Source organism: Pelobates fuscus, chromosome 13 (genome assembly GCF_036172605.1).
Source record: "Pelobates fuscus isolate aPelFus1 chromosome 13, aPelFus1.pri, whole genome shotgun sequence".
Taxonomy (NCBI): domain Eukaryota; kingdom Metazoa; phylum Chordata; class Amphibia; order Anura; family Pelobatidae; genus Pelobates; species Pelobates fuscus.
In genome coordinates this window covers 88,364,521-88,384,891 of record NC_086329.1, presented here as the reverse complement: position 1 = coordinate 88,384,891, position 20,371 = coordinate 88,364,521, and the positions used below count along the sequence as shown (strand labels likewise).

The following is a 20,371-nucleotide window of genomic DNA, read 5'->3' as shown; positions in this document are numbered from 1 at the left end:
ATTCAAAGTAAATTTCAGATGTAAGGCCAAAATTGTTCCAGTTAGTCTTTTTTGCCTTGCATTTTTAATTTAACACATTTTGAATTCCCAACAATTCTTACTTAATGAATAACCCTCTAAAATGATGAGAGAACATTATGTATATAAAATAGAATGTTCAGGATTAACAACACTTGTATTCAAATGAAATATTTATTTAATTCTCACTCGTAGTATAACTTTAAAAAAACAAAAACACAACATTTAAGTTATCAGAGGGACAGTATTGTTTTAAGAGGTGTAACTGGAAGGGATTAGGTTAGAACATATAGGCAACACCCTGTCTGACCCATTATTGATTGGTCATTAAACGGTTCCTCCAACAACCATGATCACTTAATTGGTTTGAAGTGGTTATGGTGATAGGAGCCTGGACTTGCAGCACTTCAGCTTGAAACACTGCACATTAAGTTAGTTCTGTGTGCTGGTAGCTAGTTACTCCCTGGGCACACGTGACAGACAGCCTAGAAGACTGTTCAGGGCTGCTTTAAGTCAATTCAATGCCTCATTTTCCGTCTGTCGTCAGCACGCACTCTAAGCTGCAAACAGACGTAATCTTCTCTGCCTGCAAAGGGAAGATTGCTTTCCCCTCCCACTGTGTCCTCCCTCCATTGCTCAAGTTTATTTATTTTTTTCCCAATGTATTTATAAAAAAAAAAATAAATAATAATTCCCACCCTCCCTCCCTCTTTCCTTTTGCCAGGTCAGACTGTAGAGATGCGCTCTGAGCTGGCAGAATAGTCCAATCACAGGCTTCTTTATGACAAACCTGTTATTGGACCGCACAAGGTCCCTGTGATGCCAGACAGAGAAGGGAGATCAGCACTTTGAGTGTCACCCAGTGCTAGATTGCGTGCACGTAAACTACAGTTAAAAATTTCATGGGGGGAGGGGAAGACACAGGGACCCAATAGCAATGTCCAATAGGGTATTGCAAACCTAAATATGCGAACTGTGGAAAAACGTTGAGTAACTAACTTTTTTTTTTTTTTTTTTTTTAACTGGTGAGGAGCCATAAAGTATACTCCGCAATAAAAGGAAGGCAGAAGACTGATATACAAGTACCAGTAGGGCTTGAAGAGCAGGGCATGAACCTCAATAATGAAATAATAAAATCAAGATAACTAGCTCTTGATCCAGAGGATTGTCAAAGAATGATTTAAAACGTAACTTTTAATATAGTATTTAGATAAAAAGGGTTTAAGTGGATACAATCTTAAGTGTAGCCACTAGATGGAGACAAAGCTTAATTATGCTAGGAAATAGCATCAAAGAAAGAAATATACTAAAGGACCACTCTAGGCACCCAGACCACTTCAGCTTAATGAAGTGGTCTGGGTGCCAGGTCCAGCTAGGGTTAACCCATTTTTTTCAGAGAAACTGCTATGTTTATAATAGGTTTAATCCAGCCCTCAAATCCTCTAGTGGCTGTCTTACTGACAGCCGCTAGAGGCGCTTGCGTGATTCTCACTGTGAAAATCACAGTGAGAGCACGCAAGCGTCCATAGGAAAGCATTGATAATGCTTTCCTATGAGACCGGCTGAATGCGCGCACAGCTCTTGCTGCGCGTGCGCATTCAGCCGAATGGGAGGAGAGCTCCCCGCCCAGCGCTGGAGAAAGGCAAGTTTTAACCCCTTTCCTCTCCCCAGAGTCAGGCAGGAGGGGGGTCCCTGAGGGTGGGGGCACCCTCAGGGCACTATAGTGGTCCTTTAAGTCATCTATTTACAATAAATAACACTGTATCAAGAGCTAGTTATCTTTGTTTTATTAATACAGTACTCTGCAATAAATTCTACAAAATTAGTAAAAATATAAAATAAAATAAAAAACTAGCATAGAAAAGAGAAAGCATTTTAAATATAAGAAATACACCCAAAAAAGTCCTGTTCACAGTAAAATATGTTTTTATTACAAAGCGCTTACAATCCCACTACAAAGAGCTAGGGTTGCAGTAATAAATGATTAAGTAAAAATAGACATTTATACAGAAATACACTATTAATATAAAAACATATCAGACTCTGGTACAAAATACACCTGGAGAACAGGTATTAAAGCCAGCATCCTAGGACGGACAATGATTTTACCTTTTTTGGTCTCCAGTAATTTTTATACTGCTTGGTAGACCCAAAAATATTCATAACATCATATTAGAAAAAGAGTTTGGGGCAATACAAGAATGGTCTTGAAAGCAAGACTAACAATTAAGAGATTTCAAGATCTCCACAGTAACACAATCTCAGTGGTTTTGGACTCGGAAGTCACATCTATACTTGGTGCTCAAGGAAATGGAGAGTTCTGTGGTTCTTGGTACATAGGTAACTGGGAAGAGCCATCAGATTTTGAGGAAGAGGACTGCAGTAATCACAGAGAAGCCACAGAGAATTACAATCACTTTTGGGATACGCAGATCAGAGGAACTCAGGTCATGTGGCAGGATGTCTAGAAAAGTGATATATAAAAATGTTCCGGTTGCAATGCCCTCCAGAACACAGCGGGATAGTTGGTGTATGGGATCAGAGTTCTCGGTTAGCACCAACCCTAGTCCGATGCCCAAGGGGGACATGAAGGAGAACAGGAAAACGCAGATCAACACTCCTTTGGCGCGGAGTCGACCTTGTAAGAGTTTAAAAGTCAAACTGAAGGAGATAATGCACTTATGGATAAGAAGCGCCATGCAGGTCTCAAGAACCTTCCCGGTATCCCGAAGCAGCCCGACTGCCAAGCCTTCCAACACAGAATGAAGAGAGAGGGACAGCACCAGGATAACAGTGCGCACTGCAGAATGAGCGTTCACATCGATATGGACATGTGGGACGTCTGTGCCAGCATGCTGGACATCACCTTGTGACCCAAGAAGTGCATTGGTCTCACCATGGGATCCATCATAGTCCTTGTAACTCAGGACAATTTGTTCTAGAACTAAGACAAGGAAGAAGCCCATGGCAAGGATAAATTCCTGCAGTGGAAAATGGAGCTGTAACAAGAAAAAAATAAAATTAAAATTAAAATAATTCGAATTTGTTGTCATTGCTAAAGACATGACGTGGCCCACCCTTTCACAGTACCTAAAAGTACATGGTCTATCTTCTGCATCCAATGCCTTTGCTGCCTCCCCAGAGCCTTCTCCTTTGAACTCAATTATTTTCTTGCCCCAGCTTTATCCATTGTATACTATTCTTTCTCCACAGCAACCGATAACTTCCTTGCCTCATTCAGATAGGCTCCTCTGCATCCCTTTCCTTCCTGCCTCATCCTCACCTCTAAATCCTTATTTATCGAAATGCATACCGGATTGTGGTGTTCTATCATTAATAAATAGTATTCTAATACATATTGTATTGTAAAATAATTTATCCATTACTTGTCATAATTGTTTTTTTTTTTTAAATGCATCCTAGGGGACCAGCAGATCAGGTACACAATGGAACAAGCTCTTCTTAGTAATTCATGTAACATTTACTTTGTAATTAAATTTCATTTGCACCTGGTACAGTCTTGATTTCAAGTGGAGAAAATATCCAAGGTCTGTGCTTATACATTATAGGTTCCCAAACCAGTCATCATGGCCCACCAACAATCCAGGATGTATGCATTTCCTTGTTTGTATCACAATGGAGATACTGACCGTACCTGAACTGTTTGTGGGTCGGGAGGATTGGTTTAGGAATTACTGTTATACATAAAGTAGCAATGTGTGTCCTGGAAAACACTATGGATATAGCAACCTTTTCTTCATTAATACCCACAGGTGCAATGTACCCCTCAACTTTTAATACAATATTTTTAATCAGCATGTTAGGCACTGTGCCACAAGGATTAACGCAACCTGTACTTACTGTAATGTTTATCTTCGCAAGGGCATCATTTATGCCAGCGAGGTAATCAGGAAGCAAGTCCAAAAGGCATGTGGCTAGGAAAACACCACCACAGAAACAGCTGATCAGACTGAGAACCCTCCGGCGAGTCCCTGGAGAGAAGCATCAGAAACAACATACATGTCAGTACATACTGCTGTAGTTCAGCAACATCTGGGTGGCCGGAGTTTGAGTTTGAGCACCCATGTGCTATACCAAACAGATCAACTACATTAAGAAGCTGTAGTTTTGGTGACGACAGTGTCCTTTTAAGCAAATAAAAAAATACCTTTAACCCCTTAAGGACACATGACATGTCATGATTCCCTTTTATTTCAGAAGTTTGGTCCTTAAGGGGTACTAAAAAAAAAAACACAACTTTAGCTTAGTGAAGCAGTTTTGGTGTATAGATCATGCCCCTGCAGTCTCACTGCTCAATTCTCTGCCATTAAGGAGTTAAATCAATATTGTTTGTATATGCAGTCTTAGCCACATTTTACTTGAATGTGACTTACAAAGTCATACTAAAGACTTCCAGGAAAATAACGTAGATATTTTAGGTTTCCTTACTGCGCAGTCTTTAATCTAGAACTTCTTATCTCCGGCTCTGTTAATAGCATTCTAAAGCCCTCGGGTGCCTCATGTGTGTGATTAAAGTTTAATTTACAGAGCTGGAGAAAAAAAAATAAAACTAGAACACTTCTAAAGTAAGGCATCATCTGATTGAATTTTTTTTCCATGCACAGCCAAGGGGGGTTGTGGCTAGGGCGGCTATAGGTGGAGAGCAGAGGGAGGTCTTGTGGAATGTCTACTCTACTCTACTCTACTCTACTCTACTCTACTCTACTCTACTCTACTCTACTCTACTCTACTCTACTCTACTCTACTCTACTCTACTCTACTCTACTCTACTCTACTCTACTCTACTCTACTCTACTCTCAATTTTCTGGCATGAAGTGTCTACTGAAAAATTAAGAGACAAGATTTTTTTAATGTCCCCCCCCTCCCAAATGTATACATTTGCTAGTACAACTAAATAGACTGAATTTTAAGTGCTTTTTAAAGAGCTAAAGCCAATATGGACATGATATGTTCCTTTTAACTCCTAAATGGCAGATGATTGAGCAGTGAGATTGCAGAGGCATGATCTATACACCAAAACTGCTAGATAAATCTAAAGTTGTTTGATGCCTATGGCAGGCATAGGCAACCTTCGGCACTCCAGATGTTTTGGACTACACCTTCCATGATGCTTTCATGGAAGCATTACGGGTGTAAGAGCATTATGGGGGATACAGTCCACAAATCTGGAGTGCCAAAGGTTGCCTATCCCTGGCCTATGGTATCCCGTTAAGGAGGAGCAGTATATATAGTTACTAGTGTTCATTCATACATGTTGCTTTATAGGAGTTTTATTTTATTTTTTTTTGAGCATTTGCATAAAAAGACTATGGCTATCACAAGGAGTTGCTTAATTCATTAATATAAATAAAACTGCTTGTGCCATCAAATTACCTGAAGCATCAAGGTAACCCTGTCGCCTGAAAAGAAAGAGAGGTGTCAAGCCGCTAAGGAAAGTGAGGAGTAGCATAGTGACAAGAGACCCCAGCTTCACCTCCAAGGCAGCCACAGGAACAGGTTCACCATCAAAATTGGGACGCCACACTAAATTGTCAGCATCCTCGCCCATGTTTGTGTTTAATCACCAAGCTGAAGAGGTAGTAAGATCAAAATAGATTTACAAAACTATGAAGGGAGATAAGAAGAGTATCAAACAGGAAAAACATTTTTTAAAAAAAAAAGAAAGAAATACATTACACACACACGAAATGCCAGTAAATAGGATATGTATGTAGTGTGTTATGGGACAGTAGTACACTTAGTAGACAGAGGAAGGGTTGCAGTAGGGCAAGCAGAGGGAGCTGTATGTGTCAGATGGCCTTGAAGACTAGAGATGGATTAGTGGAAGTGGGGGTATGAACAGGTAGACATAGAGCCTGTAAATTAGTTAACAGAGTATCTCCAGGAGTTATTGGGCAGGTTGTTGTGGGATTAAAGTAAAGGAACAGCCCATTTACTTAAACAATTTAGTATATATAACCAACAAGACAATATGCATGTATTTTTCTCCCTTTAATTTTACTTTGGCAGTATATGAAAAAGGAGCTTGCAAAAATTGCCTTTGGAATCCCTCCCCTACACAGACTTTTAGTCTGTGCCGGTGAATACATCATTTAGAGCAAGCATGTCAAACTCAGAGGCTAGCTCGGGCTACATAAACAAGGTTTAAGTTTATGTGGGCCGCAAAAAAAACAAAACAAAAAACTTAAAGGGATTCTCCAGTGCCAGGAAAACGCTTGTTTTCCTGGCACTGCAGGACCCTCTAGTGCCCCTCTACCTCCCACCCCAAGTTGCTTAAGGGGTTAAAACCCCTCTACGCTTCCCCCCCCTCCCGACGAGACATTAGACCTTCCCATAGGAAAGCACTGAATAATGCTTTCCTATGTGGATTTCGGCAACGCTTGAGGTCCTCACATAGTGTGATGACGTCCAGCGTCGTTTTAAACCACTTTTTGTGTTCTATGAAGTTTCTAGTGGACAGCCACTAGAGGAGGACTTAACCCTGCAAGGTAATTATTGCAGTAATATTTACACTTGCAGGATTAAGGGTAGTGGGAGTTGGCACCCAGACCACTCCAATGGGCAGAAGTTGTCTGGGTGCCTGGAGTATCCCTTTAAATATTCATAGAAACGTAGGTTTGTTTTAAAAACTACAGTATACAAACCAACATCCCCCTCTACTTAACTGCAGCCCTTGTTTAAAATAATAAAAAATATAAATACAAAATAATAATAATAATAATAATAATAATAATAGCCAACAAGCAGACTCCACTCACATTGCCGCTGCCAGTATACAACTCCGGAGTACAGCCTCTGGTATACCCACAATGGCGCCGTCTGCACCCTGTGCCAAAGCGCATCCTGCCGCTACTCCTTGAAAAACTGAAGGTGGAGCACGCTGACATGATGTCAGAATGTGACGTGGCTTTGCGTGTCTCCGTGCACCTCTAGGTCCTCCACTGTCCAGCCGCGGCCATCGCAACACTGACATTTTATGTATTGTGCCCTACCTTTGGGAGATCTTCTCTCGGAAGGTCTCCATTCCTGCTCCTCACGCACTCAGTTTAGTGATGCCAGATGACGTCATATTCCGGCACCACTACAGAGGGAGCTCTGAGACTGAGCCTGAGCTCCCTCACTGCCGCCAGCAACCTCTCCTCCCCGGGTAAATTTGAGCAGAGTAGGCACCTGCAATGTGGTGAGAGCAGGTGCAAACTCTGCCTTAGTAAGCATGTCAAACGCGTGGCTCGCCGGGCAGCAAAGATTTTCATTGTGCAAGTTTGACATGCTTGATTTAGAGGTTACTCATCGAGAATCATATTTGCTGGAGCAACCAGTGTGTACAGAATTGCGGATACCACCATTATCAGACAATATGAACAATCGTCAAAAGAAGGCATTTAAAAAATAAAAAAATCTAAATTTTTCCTGCACAAATTTTCTGTTTTCATTTTAACAAATGATGTGTCCTAAGCTTCCCACAATCGAAAATGACAGGACATGGTCATATGAGTTTCTCTAGAGGGAGAATTGTGGCTTTTTCAGGCTTCTAAATGAGCTTTATTACAGAAGAGGTAAAGGCAATGAAGAGAGAATGGAAGCTGCTCTCTAGCACAGTGCTCCTGCCGATTCAGTTAGCTCTGTGGAGCTAACGAAACTTAATACATCTTCCCCAGCTGAGTGACAGTCAGTGAGGTGTTTCTGAGCTCAGTTATAAAAGTGCCAATTCAGGGGGGTGCAGCCTGATCACTGATCGAAGTAGACATTCTCTGTCTGAGCTCCCGCACAGAGCGCTGATGGTGTACGCGGAGATACAGCACACAACCCGGCACGGCATTGAAGTAACCCTATAGAGGTCTGAGGCCTAAAGGAGCTTGAACTGGGACGAGACTGCCACTGTCCCAGGTCTCCGACCAGCGACTCACTTTCCCACCCTCCCCCTCTCTGGATCGGTGGGGGTTATCCCTGCTTCTAACTGGGCCCAAACACACGTCCTGCTCCAGCGCACTTACCGGGCTGCTCTCCCCAAGATTGCCAACACACTTCAGCCACGTGCGCAGCTCACAGGCGAGAACAAGCAGAGCGCAGAGGAGATCCTATCACAGCGCATGATCACCACAATAGACAGCCTCCGGGATAAGAACGTGAAGGTGAAGCGCTGATAATATGTATCCCTTGATATAAAGTGCGGAATATATTGCTCTATATTCCGCACTTTATATCACGGGATAAATATTATCAGCGCTTCACCTTCACGTTCCTACCCTATGTTTTAAGATAAGGTTTCGGTGTTATAGCAGATGTGTTTTGCGGTGTTACACAACAACTACCCATCTTTCCATAGTAGCGCCAGTACACTCCATTTTCCATAAGCCTCTGGGATAAGCCAACTGACTACCCCGAGAAACCTGAGTTACAGGCTTCCGAAAGTAAGCAGAGAGAAGAGGGGTGGGAAAAGAGCTAGTCCTCCCTGGGCACGCTTTATAAAGCAAACACACAGCCATACACGATGGGCCCACTCGGACTGAAGTCCACCGAGGAGGAATACCTGGACCATAGGCCACCAACACTGAGGATCCAATGCCACAGACAGCGACACTCCATCTGGATCCGCTGCAGTCCCCAGCCAGGGAAAACCTGCCTCATACCCCAGGATCCAAGCTGGCCTCCGATTGAGGGACTTCACAACAGCCCAGGGCTTTGGGGATGACCCACCTGAACTCTGCCTCTCGCTGACATGTAACCCCCTACACCTGCTACCAAGCCGGGGCATTGGCTGATCTGAGACCTACCCCCAAGCACGACACGATGGACTATCCCACACATAGCTGCCTGCACACACAGCTCCACCGACATAGCACAGCACAAGGCAGACACACACCAAGCACACAAGTTGCCTTAACACACGCTGGCAATGACAGACATACCCAAGCCTGAAGAACCGAAATACATACCTGTCAGGGGGAGTAGCCGCCGACCGGTACCAAGTACTCATACACATTAAGATTTGGCTCCCATGGTTATCTAAATGTCTGGTCCAAACATGTAGCCTAAGCAAACATAACGCAATCTAGTATCTTCACTGCTAGTCTGAACTGTTTAGTATATGAACGTACTTACTACGGTTACCCTACCAATATGTTTAAAAATGTGCCTGTTTCTCCACTGCTCCTATTGATATACATGGTATTATGCTCGAGGACTGCTGTTGGGGCACCTTGAGCTTACTTGTTATTAATAGTGTGCACAACAAAAACAACAATACATTTATTTATTTTTTTATTAAAGTGCTACTTCTACTGAAATCAGCACTTCCAAAAAATTACAGACTCCAGACACACAAAGCACTCTAGAAAGCGGACATGCTTTATGCTTGGAGTGTTACTTGGATGCTCCATTTGGAAGGAAGATCATGGAAGCTGCAGTTAGGTTGGTAAATTTTATGGTATTAAGAAGAATATGTAGTTGTAGTATGGACCATAGAGGTTCTATAACAGATGGGTCTATGTGAGGGGGAGGATGCTGGGATTGTAGCGATATTAGGATTAGTGGCATTGGCTAAAGTGAGGTTCCTCGAAGAGTTTGTATGGAACTTAAAAAGAACAAGAAAGAATAAGGGCTGCAGAAAACCCACAAATGGGAGGGTACAGGAGAATATAGGTGTTAGGATAATAGCACAGCAGTAAAGTTAATGAAAGACTACAGGGTTAGGAACACAAACATGTATTCCTGACCCTGGAGGTGTTAAAACCACCATCTAGCCCCTCTAAATTTAGTATAATTTTAACTTTACTCCAGTCTGCGGCTGCTGGAATTGCCCTTGATCTGCCTGCTTGGCCGCCATCATCAGAAGTGATTCTCTTAGCCAATAACAATGCTTTTATTTTGGATTGGCGGAGTTGTCAAGGAGGCAAGTCAAGGGCAGAGCCAGCACTAGCCAAACACAGCTCTGGTCAATCAGCATCTCCTCAGAGATTCACTGAATATCTATGAGGATAGTTTAGTGTCTCCATGCAGAGGGTTGAAACACTGAAGGTCAGTCACAATGCGCAGCACCCAGGAAGCACCTCTAGTAGCCATCGGAGGAGAGGCCAGTGGAGGTATCCCTAGGCTGTAATGTAAACACTGCATTTTCTCTTAAAAGACAGTGTTTACAGCAAAAAGCCTGAAGGTAATGATTCTACTCACCAGAACAAATACAATAAGCTGTGGTTGTTCTGGTGACTATAGCGTCCCTTTAAATGTAGTGCTGTGGTGATAATAAGAGTTTAATTGGGATGTTTTTGTGGGAGGGCACCGGGTCTATAGAGATGTAGGGGTAAAAATTTGGATTACATACCTCTCAACTAAAATGTAACTTTGGACAAGAACAATTCATGTTATAAAAACACAGACTTATTATAGATTAAATACATATTACTGTGAGCATTATTGCTCAGACCCACCAACAATATGGAGCCCTAGAAAATATGGACATTAAGATAACAAGGAGGGACAGAGGAAAGGCCCCCAATAGAGAGACCCCTCTAGAGTAACTTAGTAGTGATTATTGTGGGTAATGAGGGGGCTGTGGTGATGTCAGAGGGGAGGGGGGCTGTGGTGATGTCACAGAGGACATATGGGGGGGGGGGGGGGGCTGTGGTGATGTCACAGAGGACATATGGGGGGGGGGGGGCTGTGGTGATGTCACAGAGGACATATGGGGGGGGGGCTGTGGTGATGTCACAGAGGACATATGGGGGGGGGCTGTGGTGATGTCACAGAGGACATATGGGGGGGCTGTGGTGATGTCACAGAGGACATATGGGGGGGGCTGTGGTGATGTCACAGAGGACATTAGGGGGGGCTGTGGTGATGTCACAGAGGACATTAGGGGGGGCTGTGGTGATGTCACAGAGGACATTAGGGGGGGCTGTGGTGATGTCACAGAGGACATTAGGGGGGGCTGTGGTGATGTCACAGAGGACATTAGGGGGGGCTGTGGTGATGTCACAGAGGACATTAGGGGGGGCTGGGGTGGTGTCAGAGGGGACATGGGGGGCTGGGGTGGTGTCAGAGGGGACATGGGGGGCTGGGGTGGTGTCAGAGGGGACATGGGGGGCTGGGGTGGTGTCAGAGGGGACATGGGGGGCTGGGGTGGTGTCAGAGGGGACATGGGGGGCTGGGGTGGTGTCAGAGGGGACATGGGGGGCTGTCAGAGGGGACATGGGGGGCTGTCAGAGGGGACATGGGGGGCTGGGGTGGTGTCAGAGGGGACATGGGGGGCTGGGGTGGTGTCAGAGGGGACATGGGGGGCTGGGGTGGTGTCAGAGGGGACATGGGGGGCTGGGGTGGTGTCAGAGGGGACATGGGGGGCTGGGGTGGTGTCAGAGGGGACATGGGGGGCTGGGGTGGTGTCAGAGGGGACATGGGGGGCTGTGGTGGTGTCAGAGGGGACATGGGGGGCTGTGGTGGTGTCAGAGGGGACATGGGGGGCTGTGGTGGTGTCAGAGGGGACATGGGGGGCTGTGGTGGTGTCAGAGGGGACATGGGGGGCTGTGGTGGTGTCAGAGGGGACATGGGGGGCTGTGGTGGTGTCAGAGGGGACATGGGGGCTGTGGTGGTGTCAGAGGGGACATGGGGGGCTGTGGTGGTGTCAGAGGGGACATGGGGGGCTGTGGTGGTGTCAGAGGGGACATGGGGGGCTGTGGTGGTGTCAGAGGGGACATGGGGGCTGTGGTGGTGTCAGAGGGGACATGGGGGCTGTGGTGGTGTCAGAGGGGACATGGGGGGCTGTGGTGGTGTCAGAGGGGACATGGGGGGCTGTGGTGGTGTCAGAGGGGACATGGGGGGCTGTGGTGGTGTCAGAGGGGACATGGGGGGCTGTGGTGGTGTCAGAGGGGACATGGGGGGCTGTGGTGGTGTCAGAGGGGATATGGGGGGCTGTGGTGGTGTCAGAGGGGACATGGGGGGCTGTGGTGATGTCAGAGGGGACATGGGGGGCTGTGGTGATGTCAGAGGGGACATGGGGGGCTGTGGTGATGTCAGAGGGGACATGGGGGGCTGTGGTGATGTCAGAGGGGACATGGGGGGCTGTGGTGATGTCAGAGGGGACATGGGGGGCTGTGGTGATGTCAGAGGGGACATGGGGGGCTGTGGTGGTGTCAGAGGGGACATGGGGGGCTGTGGTGGTGTCAGAGGGGACATGGGGGGCTGTGGTGGTGTCAGAGGGGACATGGGGGGCTGTGGTGGTGTCAGAGGGGACATGGGGGGCTGTGGTGGTGTCAGAGGGGACATGGGGGGCTGTGGTGGTGTCAGAGGGGACATGGGGGGCTGTGGTGGTGTCAGAGGGGACATGGGGGGCTGTGGTGGTGTCAGAGGGGACATGGGGGGCTGTGGTGGTGTCAGAGGGGACATGGGGGGCTGTGGTGGTGTCAGAGGGGACATGGGGGGCTGTGGTGGTGTCAGAGGGGACATGGGGGGCTGTGGTGGTGTCAGAGGGGACATGGGGGGCTGTGGTGGTGTCAGAGGGGACATGGGGGGCTGTGGTGGTGTCAGAGGGGACATGGGGGGCTGTGGTGGTGTCAGAGGGGACATGGGGGGCTGTGGTGGTGTCAGAGGGGACATGGGGGGCTGTGGTGGTGTCAGAGGGGACATGGGGGGCTGTGGTGGTGTCAGAGGGGACATGGGGGGCTGTGGTGGTGTCAGAGGGGACATGGGGGGCTGTGGTGGTGTCAGAGGGGACATGGGGGGCTGTGGTGGTGTCAGAGGGGACATGGGGGGCTGTGGTGGTGTCAGAGGGGACATGGGGGGCTGTGGTGGTGTCAGAGGGGACATGGGGGGCTGTGGTGGTGTCAGAGGGGACATGGGGGGCTGTGGTGGTGTCAGAGGGGACATGGGGGGCTGTGGTGGTGTCAGAGGGGACATGGGGGGCTGTGGTGGTGTCAGAGGGGACATGGGGGGCTGTGGTGGTGTCAGAGGGGACATGGGGGGCTGTGGTGGTGTCAGAGGGGACATGGGGGGCTGTGGTGGTGTCAGAGGGGACATGGGGGGCTGTGGTGGTGTCAGAGGGGACATGGGGGGCTGTGGTGGTGTCAGAGGGGACATGGGGGGCTGTGGTGGTGTCAGAGGGGACATGGGGGGCTGTGGTGGTGTCAGAGGGGACATGGGGGGCTGTGGTGGTGTCAGAGGGGACATGGGGGGCTGTGGTGGTGTCAGAGGGGACATGGGGGGCTGTGGTGGTGTCAGAGGGGACATGGGGGGCTGTGGTGGTGTCAGAGGGGACATGGGGGGCTGTGGTGGTGTCAGAGGGGACATGGGGGGCTGTGGTGGTGTCAGAGGGGACATGGGGGGCTGTGGTGGTGTCAGAGGGGACATGGGGGGCTGTGGTGGTGTCAGAGGGGACATGGGGGGCTGTGGTGGTGTCAGAGGGGACATGGGGGGCTGTGGTGGTGTCAGAGGGGACATGGGGGGCTGTGGTGGTGTCAGAGGGGACATGGGGGGCTGTGGTGGTGTCAGAGGGGACATGGGGGGCTGTGGTGGTGTCAGAGGGGACATGGGGGGCTGTGGTGGTGTCAGAGGGGACATGGGGGGCTGTGGTGGTGTCAGAGGGGACATGGGGGGCTGTGGTGGTGTCAGAGGGGACATGGGGGGCTGTGGTGGTGTCAGAGGGGACATGGGGGGCTGTGGTGGTGTCAGAGGGGACATGGGGGGCTGTGGTGGTGTCAGAGGGGACATGGGGGGCTGTGGTGATGTCAGAGGGGATATGGGGGGCTGTGGTGATGTCAGAGGGGATATGGGGGGCTGTGGTGATGTCAGAGGGGATATGGGGGGCTGTGGTGATGTCAGAGGGGATATGGGGGGCTGTGGTGATGTCAGAGGGGATATGGGGGGCTGTGGTGATGTCAGAGGGGATAGGGGGGGCTGTGGTGATGTCAGAGGGGATATGGGGGGCTGTGGTGATGTCAGAGGGGATAGGGGGGGCTGTGGTGATGTCAGAGGGGATAGGGGGGGCTGTGTTGATGTCAGAGGGGATATGGGGGGCTGTGGTTGATGGTGGGGGTTGTATTTAGAGGAATGGCTATGGGATGTGAAGTCCTAGAAGTTACAGTGCGATGTATATGGGAAAGGAGGCTGTGGGTGGGAGAGTTTTGGGGTCTATAATCAAAGTCTGAAAGCTGGACATAAACACAAACACCTACCTCCGGCCAGACCACCAGCTGTCACAGTGCGCATGCCCCGGCCGCCGCCATTTTAGTACACCCGGAAGTGCGCGTAGCCCCTCGAGACCCCCATAAAGTGTCACCACAGACCGTCCACCCAGACTCCTACACAGAGGGGACACACAGCTGGGGGTAACATACCGCTCCAGGCTGGGTTCACGTGGGCAGGTAAGTGATGCTGTCAGTCAGCCCCGCCCCCAGTGTCCTAATAGAGATAACAGTAACCAGCATCTGTGATTTATAATGAGTGTTAATACTCACAGTGAGGGTGTGTGTGTGTTAATACTGAGTACTCACAGTGAATGAGGGTGGGGGGGTATTAATACTCAGTGCTCACAGTGAATGGGGAGGGGGGGGGTATTAATACTCAGTGCTCACAGTGAATGGGGGTGGGGGGGTATTAATACTCAGTAATCCCAGTGAATGGGGGGGAGGGGATATTAATACTCAGTGCTCACAGTGAATGGGGGGGGGGTATTAATATTTAGTGCTCACAGTGAATGGGGGTGGGGGGGTATGAATACTCAGTGCTCACAGTGAATGGGGGGAGGGGATATTAATACTCAGTGCTCACAGTGAATGGGGGGGAGGGGTATTAATATTTAGTGCTCACAGTGAATGGGGGTGGGGGGGTATGAATACTCAGTGCTCACAGTGAATGGGGGAGGGGATATTAATACTCAGTACTCACAGTGAATGGGGGAGGGGATATTAATACTCAGTACTCACAGTGAATGGGGGGGGTATTAATACTCAGTGCTCACAGTGAATGGGGGTGTATTAATATTTAGTGCTCACAGTGAATACAGTATATTATTACCACTGCTGGTATTTAATGGGTGGGGGGGTGATGGTTATAATAACTGGTAATAATATCTGTAATTTCATAATACAGCATGCTGAGGGTCACTGTGATATCACTGCCAGCCAGCCTTCTGTTATTTTACATAAATGGTTAAACCGATAAAAGCTGAATCCTGACCCACAGCTGTAGCAGAACTACAACTCCCATGATGCTCTGACAGCCTTTGGCATGATGGGAGTTGCTCTCCGTCCCCCCTGTCGGTGGTTATGACGTCATTTTGGCGGGAAAGCTGAGGGGGTTTGTCTGTCCACCTGCAGCACTGAGTGCTTTACACTGCAGGCAGGGCAGGACCTTTCATGTGGTGCCCATCACTCTGTGTCCAGGTAAACATGGAGGTGGCCTGGCCTGCTGGGCAGACCTTCTCACTGGCTTTACCTGTTTTATCTCTGCAGAAATAAAAATGAATTTTTAGCTGCAGCAACAAAACTTTACAAAATGCCAGTCTGAATATTAATCTGCCTGTCAGTGGGCTGGGTTAACACCTGTATTAAAAGGAAACTGCAAGCACCATAACCACTACAGCATGCAGTGATCAGCTGATATTCTCAGCCAGGCCTGCACCCAGGTATTAGGAGCTAATGGAAGCTTCTAGAAAGAGCTTTGGCTCTCAGTACCAGCTGATATGGGGTGGGGAGCAGGGCCGGACTGGGAAGAAAATTCGGCCTGGGCATTTTTTAATTACGGTGGCCCACTAAAAAGGGGGCGGGGCCAGATAGGGTGTGTTTTGTCATCACCAATGACACGCACGCCCCATCACAAAGTGAGCATGTTGGTTCAATGCTCTTTCAGGGCAGACCATGCGCAGAGCTATAGCATGAGAAAAAGACCCTGTATATGTTATGCACAGCGCAAGCAAATTTAATAACATGCTTGCACTGTGTTTGCTTGACATTTGTCTCTGGTGTCTCCATAGATGGGATACCAGGAGACAAAAATGCCAGGAAAGAATATTGCGTGTGTGTGTGATGTGTGCTGTGAGTGTCAGAGGTGAAGTGTGCTGTGAGTGTCAGGGGTGCAGTGTGTGCTGTGAGTGATTATATCCCCCCTCCTTACCTTTAGCCTGGGAGGGGGGATCTTGCTGCTTCTGCCATCCATGGTGGTCCTAGTGGTGAGTGAACTCTAGCCTGTGGGGAGAGGTGTCATACATGATTGTTTAATTTAGAATTGTGTATCCCTGGGGGATAAAAACAAACAAATGTATAACTTTCTCACCTCTCTGGGTAGTATTTGTGTCATTCTGAGATCCTTGCCCAGAGGCCTGGAAGTTTGAGAGCTCTTTGCAATATCCTAGCTGTTACAAAAACTGCACTCTACTGTACAGAGATCTCAGATGTCCCACCTGGAATCTGCTGAAGCCACTCTTCCAACTTGGATGTTCTAGCCCATAGTGCTATCACAACTTGGACTATTGCTCATTTCACTTTCCACATCCGTTCTAGCTCCCTTTTCAGCCCTTGGTATTTGTCCATCTTCTCATGTTCAATCTCCCTAATGTCACTGGGTATTGTCTCATCCATTACCCTGAGATCTTTCGTTTGTTGGCCAGTACTTGCTTGCCTGTCTGGATCTGGAAGTCCCACAGGATCTTGAGAGGTTGCTTTAACAGATTCAATTGCTGCTGGTATTTCCTCTCAGTTGCTTTAACAGGTTTAAATGGTGCTGGTATGTACTACATGCTTTACATTTGTATATAGGTATCCATTCTCTTTTTATCTGTGTTAATTTTACTCAGTCTGCATATCCTAGATTGCTTATTCCTGGTTTTGCTTATCTATTTTGGTGAGAGCGTGCATATTGATTGTATATGTATGACTACATTTATACTCTTATGTATCTTATGAACATTGGTGATACCTGTTACGCTTGTACCTGTACAATAAAGTGCTTTATATAGCTTGCTTCCCCAAACTCCGTCCCTCCAGATGTTGCTGAACTACAACTCCGAGGATTCTATGAATGAAATAGGCTGAGAATCATGGGAGTTGTAGTTCAGCAACATCTAGAGGGCTGGAGTTTGGGGAAGCCTGCTCTACTAAAATGCCAACTTGGGGCACAGATGCAGGTTAGATGTGGGCATGGGAGTTTCTTCCTACTCATTGATATATATCGATCTAGTATGCAAATAGTAATTCCAGACAAAGAGCTTTTGCCTAGGCAGATGTATTTGTATTTTTTGTTTTGTTTGTTTTATAACACCAATTACCATATATACTAGAGTATAAGCCGACCCGAATATAAGCCGAGGCCCCTAATTTTACCCCAAAAAACTGGGAAAACTTATTGACTCGAGTATAAGACTAGGGTGGGAAATGCAGCAGCTACTGGTAAATTTCTAAATAAAATTAGATCCTAAAAAAATTATATTAATTGAATATTTATTTACTGTGTGTGTGTGTGTGTGTGTGTGTGTGATGCAGAGCCTTCGTGGGGGGTGGGCATTTTTAATATTTTTTTTTATTATTATTATTTTAATTTTTTTTGTTATATTATTATTTATTTATTTTTATTATTTTATTACTATTAAAAAAAAATGTTTGTCCCCCCTCCCTGCTTGATACATGGCAGGGAGGGGGGCTCTCCTTCCCTGGTGGTCCAGTGGCATTGGCAGTTCAGTGTGGGGGAGGGGGGCTGGCAGAGAGCACTTCCTCTCCTGCAGCTCCTGTCAGATCCCTTCTCCTCCGCGCCGGTCCGTGCAGCTCTTCTGTCAGCTCACACTGTAAGTCTCGCGAGAGCCGCACTATGACCCCGCGGCTCTCGCGAGACTTACACTGGGAGCTGACAGAGGTGCTGAACGGACCGCCGCAAAGGAGGAGGGAGCTGACAGGAGCTGCAGGAGAGGTAAGTAACCGCACACAGCCCCCAGTCTGTATTATGGCAATGTAAATTGCCATAATACAGACAGTGACTCGAGTATAAGCCGAGTTGGGGTTTTTCAGCACAAAAGCTCAGCTGAAAAACTCAGCTTATACTCGAGTATATACGGTATCTAACAAGTGGTGCGAGCAAGGTGTGAAAAGTGCCCTTGCTGTCAGTATACAACAAGGCTCTACAGGAAAATGGCTCCTGCTTACCAACACACACCCACGTACCCCACTCAAGTGGTCCCTGTTTGCCACTATTTTCACTTTGCTTGTAGGCTTCCAAGGCCGTATGGAAAGCAGGGGCCACTTTCTGGAGTTGCTGGGGAGGTTATTGGTGAGAAGCGGCCACTTTCCCAGGTTGCCTGAGTTCTTGTTGGATCAAATGCCTAAAATGACTATTTGCGTAATATATATAAATTTTTGTAATCTGCGTCACAGTTAAAGGCTAACTGTCATTTAGACCTTTAAAGTAATCTATAGGTTATAATTTAAAAAAAAAAAAGGTGTGTGTGTGTGTGCAAATGTATGTTGCTTTGGAAACTGATTCATTTCTGTCTGCAGTATTTGATGTCTGGCAAAGCAGTGGATGGTTGCTAAAATGGTGAGCCCAGGTTGGGATAACCTTCAGAATGGGGGGAATGGAAAGGTAGCAAGGGATTAAAATATTAAAGTTGATATTAAAGCACGGTGTCATCTGCATTCACCACATTTTCCCATATTTTTGACACATACATGTATTAATGTTAGTCTTAATGACTTTCCTTGTTACACAGATCATTTTAATCACTTTACATCTCTGGCAAAGATTGTACCATCAAAAAAAGTTCTTACATTACCTGCTGCACAGTGTGGTACAATGATACAATTGTTAATCTTCTATAGGATGAGTGCCACAACGTGGAATTACTTCACTACCAGACAGAAGGTTGTGCTAACCATTGGCCTATCTGCAAGTGCTGCAGTGCTGTATGTCTACTATATCAAATACCGTAACAGGAAAGGTGAGATTGGCACCCAGGGAATAATCATTACAAGTAACATGTTTAGGGGGTGTGGGTGTGTGTACACAGTTGGGTCTAGAAATATTTGGACACTGACACAAGTTTTATTTAGTCTGTTTACAAAAATAAATTCAAGTTTCAGTTAAATAATGAAGGAGCTTTGTGGACAGGTGTGGGCTATTCCTTAATTATTTCTTCATCAATTAAGCAGATAAAAGGGTCTTCTGGAGTTGATTCCAGGTGTGGCATTCGCATTTGGAAGCCGTTGCTGTGAACCCACAACATATGGTCAAAGGAGCTCTCAATGCAAGTGAAACTGATCATACTTGGACTGCATAAAGAAAAATCCATCAGAGATGGCAGGAACATTAGAAGTGGCCAAACCAACAGTTTGGTTTATTCTGTCCAAGGAAGACAACAGTGGTAGGATCTTTTTCCATGGTAAAGAAAAATCCCTTCACAACATCCAGCCAAGTGCTGAACATTCTTCAGGAGGTAGGCATATTATTATCCAAGCCTACCATTGCCGTGCTTACTCACATTTCTGCCCGTGTTCCTGCTTCCAGTCTCCACTCCAGTGGTTCCAACGCCGGCCGCTGTAGCTCCGCCCTCTTTTATGGCACGTGCACGCCAACTGCATGACGCTAATGACACCATCACATCGATGTCAAGGCCCGCCAAAACGTCCAGATTCGACCGTTTTGGGGGCATGGCTTCCAATTTGCCTTGTTGTGGTTATTTTGTTAGTTCCCAAGAGTGCTTTACATCTGGTTGATCTATTTGGTATTTTGACTTTGGTTACCCTGACTACTCTTCATTCTCTTAAATTGACTCTGCTCACGTACTTCAACTATCCTAATATCTGGTTTCCTGACTCTGCTTATATACCTCGTCTTTGTGATTTTTGGCTCCCTCGACCTTGGTTTGTTCTTTACTATTCTCTAGCTGTCTAACGTAGAGTCCGGCCACTCTATGGTCAACCATAAGGAGAAGACTTCCCTAGATCAAATACAGAGGGTTCACCACAAGGTGCAAACGATTCATAAGCCTCAAGAATAGAAAGGCCAGATTAAAACAAAAGTCATACCAGTTTTGGAACGGCATTCTTTGGACAGATGACATGAAGATCAACCTGTACACGAATGACGGTAAGAAAAAAGTATGGAGAAGGCTTGGAACGGCTCATGATGCGAAGCATACCACATGATCCACAAAACAAGGTGGAGGCAGTGTGATGGCATAGGCATGCATGGCTTCCAGTGGTACTGAGTCACTAGTGTTTATTGATGATGTGACAGAAGCAGCCGGATGAATTGTCTGCTCAAAGTTTATTGGACAGTGCTATACAATACAGATGGACAATGACCCAAAACCTACTGTGGAAGCAAATCTGGAGTTCTTAAGGCAAAGAAGTAGAATAT

At 47.0% G+C, this 20,371-nt stretch overlaps 2 protein-coding genes across 4 annotated transcripts in view; one reads left to right on the top strand and one right to left on the bottom strand.

The window, feature by feature from the left end:
* Positions 1–1,926: 1,926 nt before the first annotated feature.
* Positions 1,927–20,371, bottom strand: part of SLC39A1 (solute carrier family 39 member 1) — a 55,199-nt gene continuing 36,754 nt past the window's right edge. The window contains exons 1-4 of one of the 3 annotated variants that reach the window (XM_063439875.1): positions 14,203–14,334; positions 5,414–5,608; positions 3,880–4,010; positions 1,927–3,017 (exon numbers count right to left, since the gene is read on the bottom strand). In XM_063439875.1, coding sequence (XP_063295945.1) covers positions 2,376–3,017; positions 3,880–4,010; positions 5,414–5,588 — 948 coding nt within the window. In that variant the 5' untranslated portion in view covers positions 5,589–5,608; positions 14,203–14,334 and the 3' untranslated portion in view covers positions 1,927–2,375. Of the gene's footprint in view, positions 3,018–3,879; positions 4,011–5,413; positions 5,609–10,210; positions 10,305–14,202; positions 14,335–20,371 lie in introns of those variants that run through there. The other 2 variants (XM_063439877.1, XM_063439876.1) reach the window with 2 other exon arrangements.
* The window catches only part of TDRKH (tudor and KH domain containing), a 22,280-nt gene continuing 16,179 nt past the window's right edge, over positions 14,271–20,371 (top strand). The window contains exons 1-2 of the mRNA XM_063439874.1: positions 14,271–14,391; positions 18,832–18,950. Of these exons, the coding sequence (XP_063295944.1) occupies positions 18,833–18,950 (118 nt within the window). The 5' untranslated portion in view covers positions 14,271–14,391; position 18,832. The remainder of the gene's footprint in view (positions 14,392–18,831; positions 18,951–20,371) is intronic.